This window comes from Dendrobates tinctorius, unplaced genomic scaffold (genome assembly GCF_039654945.1).
Source record: "Dendrobates tinctorius isolate UK_male_01 unplaced genomic scaffold, ASM3965494v1 ptg000029l, whole genome shotgun sequence".
NCBI classification, from domain to species: domain Eukaryota; kingdom Metazoa; phylum Chordata; class Amphibia; order Anura; family Dendrobatidae; genus Dendrobates; species Dendrobates tinctorius.
Window position 1 is genome coordinate 31,029,253 of NW_027361697.1, and position 6,201 is coordinate 31,035,453.

General features: G+C 45.1%; 1 protein-coding gene across 1 annotated transcript; it reads left to right on the forward strand.

The window, feature by feature from the left end:
• The first annotated feature begins 811 nt into the window (after window positions 1-811).
• On the forward strand, window positions 812-2,982 carry LOC141085890 (uncharacterized). The gene is made up of 3 exons (XM_073571508.1): window positions 812-1,173; window positions 1,339-1,498; window positions 1,604-2,982. The coding sequence occupies exons 1-3, from the start codon at window positions 1,128-1,130 to the stop codon at window positions 2,907-2,909; spliced, it is 1,512 nt and encodes a 503-aa protein (XP_073427609.1). The 5' UTR covers window positions 812-1,127; the 3' UTR covers window positions 2,910-2,982.
• Window positions 2,983-6,201: the final 3,219 nt, after the last annotated feature.

A 6,201-nucleotide genomic window follows, 5' to 3' on the forward strand; every position in this document is an offset into this window, starting at 1 on the left:
CTAATGTCTGGCTGAAATTTCAATACATTTCTATGTACTTATGTCTCTTTTTTTTTTTTATTGCAGCATGTCTTCATCTGGTGAGGAATATGTCCCTGGGACAGGGCAAGAGGCAGAAGAAGTGAGTACTATGCTTCCGTATGGATTGGAAAAAATAAACACATGTGATTAATTTTTTTGGTTTAATTTTCAGACCTCATCCTCCATCACGCCACCACCACCGGAGGAACGGCAGGAGCAGCAAGGCCAAGTGCGGGCGGGAAGACGTGATGTAAGTACAGACGGACGGTTTTTTTTTTTTTTACTTATTTTCTAGTCTGGTTTATTTATTTATTTTTTTTTTTTTGGTATTTTTTAATTTTTTTTTTTTAAATTTTCATGGTTGTTTTTTTCGATGTTTGTTGCTTTTTTGCATTTCTTTTCATTTAAAACAAATAATTTTTTCATGGCTTGTTTATCAATATCTAAAGCTCAAAGTGTGTATGTGTGTGTGTGTGTGTGTGTGTGTGTGTATGTTTGTTTGTTTGGGTATATGGGCACGGGACTATGGGATGGCGGATATGTATGATGGTATATGGTCACGGGACTATGGGATGGAGGATAAATATGATGGGTATATGGGCATGGGATGGAGGATATGTATGATGGTATATGGGCACGGGACTATGGGATGGAGGATATGTATGACGGGTATATGGGCACAGGACTATGGGATGGCGAATATGTATGATGGGTATATGGGCACAGGACTATGGGATGGCGAATATGTATGATGGGTATATGGGCACAGGACTATGGGATGGAGGATATGTATGATGGAATATGGGCATGGGACTATGGGATGGAGGATAATTATAATTTTCTATAACTAACCACAGTTAGTTACTATGCCCGGGCAGCGCCGGGCTCTTCAGCTAGTTTTCAAGATTTTTTATTTTAAAATCTTTCAAAGATTAATGTTTGTCTTTCTTTTCTAGGCTCCACAGCGGGAGGAGGACCTCGCCCTGGACAACGACGAGCTCATCCGTCTAGTCCAGGAGCGAGTCCCGTTGTGGGACACCCGTCACCAACTGCACTCGGACAACGTGGTGATCCGGCGGCTCTGGAACGAGGTGGCCGCATCGCTGATGGATGGCTGGGACAACGCCTCTCCCCGGGTCCGCAAGGATTTTCGTAAGTATTTAAATGCAGTGTGATGCAGCAGTGATCTTGGCCGGGATCACCCAACTGTGTGTGATGCTATTAACTCCATGGAGTTTCTATCATCACACACAGTTGGATGATCACAGCCTCCAGTGCATAGTCTTACTTTTTTCTTTTTTTTTTTTTCCACCACAGTGAACAAAGTCAGAACCCGTTGGCGCTCGATGAAGGACCGCTTCAACAGGGATATCCGTCAGGAGAATAAGGTTCGCAGTGGTGCTGCGGCAAGGACCGGCACGAAGTACAGATACCATCGTGCCTTGGCATTTTTAAGACCGGTCCTTGCCTCCCGAACGTAAGTATTTTCTAGTTGTATTGTGTTTTATTCTGTGCTTTTCTATTCCACAGGAGTTGGCGATAGTTAATTTATGGTAGTAATTTCTTTCTTTTCTTTTCACAGCACCTGGAGCAGCACCCTGCAACCTGGGCCCGAAGCGGTCCTTCATCAAGCTGCCCCGGACCCCTCCCAGCCATCCATCAGCGAGGAAGCACCTTGCAGGTCTGCACCACAGTCATCTGGAGACCAGGAAGCTGGTCGCTCAGGTGTTCCCCTGTCCCAGGTCTCTGCCACTGGTTTTGCAGGCACTTCCCGCCAGCAGCGGCAGAGGACCTTGGACAGGCCTCTCATGCCCGAGTTCGTTGAATTGAGCTCGGTCTTTCAGAGTAGCCTCAAGGCACTCTCCGATAGACTTGAGAGTGGTTTCCTCCTTTTGGACCAACGCTACAAGTCTATCGAGGGTCGCCTTGAGCGCCTGGAAGTCGACCTCGCCAGACCAGCGCATCATTTTTACACCCAAATAGCTCGGGACACGGCGGAACACCTTACCCCTGACCTCCAGTTGACTGTCATGCAGGCCTGCAACAATGCTTTTATGCAGGCTATGCAGCAGAGTAGGATTATGCAGCAGTCAGCGGTGGCATTTCCACCGGTGCCACCCCTGACTCGTTTTACAGCATTACCTACTTCTGCTGCATATCACTGCACAGCCACCACACTTCCAAGCCTCGCCGGACACCAATATACCGCCCCAAGTCCGAGTGCAGCTGGTCACTTACCCGCCAACACCATGCCAAGCGCTGCTCCTGCCTGGCCCACCACTGCTGCCGCCACCACCACTGGATGGCCCGTCGTCACCACCCCTGCCTGTAGCGCCGCCACCACCACCACCAGCGGGAGGACCACCCCAGTATGGACCGCCACAGCCACCACGCCTGCATGGACCGCCACCACCACCAGCACCACCACCTCGGAGCAGCATCAGCTGGGGGACCCGCATTCAATATTTACGGCCCCTGCCAGGACATCCACCACCACCAGCATGCCACAGCAGGTACAAGATCCTGGCAGGCGGTCCACAAGCGCCAGGCGGTCCCCCAGCTCCAGCCAGTCCACAGCCTCCAGGCGTTCCAGAGGCTCAAGGCGTTCCAGAGGCTCAAGGCGGTCCAGAGGCTCAAGGCGGTCCCCGGGGTCTAGCCAGTCCTCAGGCTCAAGCGAGGACAGCAGCAAGACGACGGGCCACCGTCATAAAAAAACAAAGAGGAGGACTCTTACCCTCCCTCCTCCCTCACCTCCCACTTCACAACTTTCCTTGCCTCGGCTCCCTTCCCCCACTTCTTTGGTTCCTCCTTCCCCTAGAACCCCTTACTCCACCCAAAGCCGTTCCTCATCCCTCCACACCCCCCAGTTTCCAGCAACTAACAAATAAGTAAAATAAATGTTATATTTTTATTTCAAAATAATGTTTGGTTATTGTGTCTTTCGCCGCCTGCACACACTGCGCCCTACACTATGGTTTGTTTTTCTTTACTTTATACCGGATGGTCAGCCATCCAACTCTGAAAGGGATACTATTTTTCATTTTTTTTTTATATATATATATATATATATATATATATATATATATATATAAATAAAAAAAAAATGAAATATAGTATCCCTTTCAGAGTTGGATGGCTGACCATCCGGTATAAAGTAAAGAAAGGGAAACCACCAAAAAAAATAAATAAATTATATATATATATATATATATATATATATAAAAAAATATATATATATATATATATATATATAAAAATATATATATATATATATATAAATATATATATATATAAAAAAATATATATAAATATATATATATATATATATATAAATATATATATATATATAAATATAAATATATAAATATATATAAATATAAATATATATATATATATAAATATATTTTTTTTTATGGTGGTTTCCCTTTCTTCACTTTAACCTGGGCAGGTGAGTAGTGGAGTTTATTAAGACACAGTACACTAGGTATAAAAAACCATGTATTTTATTTTTAACAAACAACAAAACTATTAAACCATTTGATCCTGCCATGCTACACGACCAACATCGGATAAAAAGTAGTCCGCAAATTGGTCCCTCATTTGGGCAACTTCGACTGAGGACCGAAGAGGGTGCTGAGTAAAATCTGGCAAAGGGTTGGCAGCAGGCTCATCCATGTCAAAGTTCGGCCGCTCCTTTGCCATAACAAAATTGTGCAGAACCACGCATGCCTTCACCACCTCATCCACTGTTTCCATTTTGAGCTTGATGGCGGTGCTGAGAATTCACCATCTGGCCACTAGAATGCCAAAGGCGCACTCTACAGTCCTGCGAGCCCTCGTAAGCCTGTAGTTGAAAATTTTCTTGCGGTGGTCCAAGTCACGGCTGGAGTACGGCTTCAGCAGGTTTGGGCACATCTGAAATGCCTCATCCCCAACCACTACAAATGGCAGTGGTGGAGTTTGGGTTTGGGGAAGAGGCCGTGCCAGTGGAAAATTGAAATGGTTGCCGTACAACCTCCAGCCCATATCAGAGTTCTTAAAAGTCTGTGAATCGTTGCCCCGTCCGAATGCCCCTATGTCCACCGCCACAAACCGGCAGTCTGCATCCGCAATGGCCATTAGGACTGTGGAAAAGTACTTCTTGTAGTTGTAGTACTCGGAGCCACTTCTTGCGGGTTTTGTGATGCGGATGTGCTTCCCGTCCACCGCTCCTAGGCAGTTCGGGAAATTGCAGACTGCCCAGAATTTCTCCGATATTTGAAGCCACTTTTCGGCAGTGGGCAATGGCAGAAACTCCGGACACAGAACATCCCACAGAGCCCTGCAGGTGTCGGCAACAATCCCGGATAAAGTAGAGATTCCCAGCCGGTACTGGAAATGCAGGGATGAAAGACTCTCTCCAGTTGCCAGGAACCTGCCAAACATAAAAAGAAAAAATAATTATATTTCTGTCTTGGGTATTACTAAAAACACTGAAAATAAAAAAGTACATGGCCTAACTATTTTGCATGTTTTTTTAATACAACATAGCAAAAAAACATTTTATAAAGGCTTGGGATTAGTACATGCCAGAAGAAAAACCATTATGCAAAAAAGCAATTTCCCAAAAATAATGTTAAAATTCAATAGCCAAAAAAAAACCTAATTTTTTGGACCAAAAAAAAAAAAAAAAAAAAGGGAAAAAGCCAAAAAAATTATGCAAACATAACAACATACATACCGTAAGGTGACAAGGAGCCTTTCTTCGGGAGGAATGGCACGCCGGAGCTGAGTGTCCCTTCTCCGGATGTTTCCTTCAACCATACCCAGCAAGTCAAGGAAGCTTTCCTGGGACATCCGTGTATAGTCAGCAAATTTCTCCGGGTTTTCCTGTAGCTCGCTGTACAGCGTGTGATATGCTCCACGGCTTGCCCGGAGTTCGATGATTGGATGCCTCCAAAACCGACGCCGCTGCCGTCTCTGCTGTCTCTCCCTCTCCCTTTCTTGCTGGCAACAAAAGGCATACGCCTGAGACAGCGCAATGTCAAGATCCAGCTTGAAGCGGAAATTATCCAGACGCAGGTCCATCTTGACACCGGAAACAGCAGCAAAATCTGATGAATTCAGCAGTACAGGGTCTATAAAACATTCCAATGACACACGCCCACTGGTGACCCATTGGTGGTCAAGGATTTTTCTATTGTGAAATGTCACACCTAAAAACGCATGCGCATAAAAAACGCAACCGCATGCAAAAACGCATGTAAAACGCAAGTAACACTGCGTTATTTTGACGCATCAGCGTGCGCATGAAGAAAAAAAAACGCACATTTGTTTTGCGTTTTTCTTTGCGTTTTTTATGCGCACGATGCGCTGCGCAAAAAAACGCTAATGTGAAACTAGCCTAACATGGCGGTCGGCGTGCACGCCCTTTTATACCCCCTGTGACGCCCCCAAAGCAAGCCAATCACTTGCATGCCCTTCTCAAAGATGGTGGTGACCCCTGCCTATGTCATCACGTTGCCCACAGTGTCCGTGGATCCTGATTGGCTGAAAAAGGGCGGAAAACAAACTTTTGAAACGCGACTTTGGCGCTAAAGTCGCCGAGCTCGTGGCCGACCTCATCCTAGGGTCGGGTTTCATTTCATGAAACCCGACTTTACCAAAAGTCGGCGACTTTTGAAATTTTTTGACCCGTTTCGCTCAACTCTAGTGGCCAGCAATGAGTCCAGACCTGAATCCCATAGAACACCTGTGGAGAGATCTAAAAATGGCAGTTTGGAGAAGGCACCCTTCTAATATCAGAGACTTGGAGCAGTTTGCCAAAGAAGAATGGTCTAAAATTCCAGCAGAGCATTGTAAGAAACTCACTGATGGTTACCGGAAGCAGTTGGTCGCAGTTATTTTGGTTAAAGGTTGTGCAACCAAGTATTAGGCTGATGGTGCCAATACTTTTGTCTGGCCCATTTTTGGAGTTTTGTGTGAAATGAGCAATGTTTTGCTTCATTCTCTTTTGTGTTTTTTCATTTAAGACAAATTAAATGAAGATAATAATACTAAAGAATTTGTGTTTGCAATCATTTTCAGGAAGAAACTGAGTATTATCTGACAAAATTGCAGGGGTGTCAATACTTTTGGCCACAACTGTATAAGTTATATGGGCATCTAAATAGAGCTGCAAGTGAACTTTTTTTTCCTTAT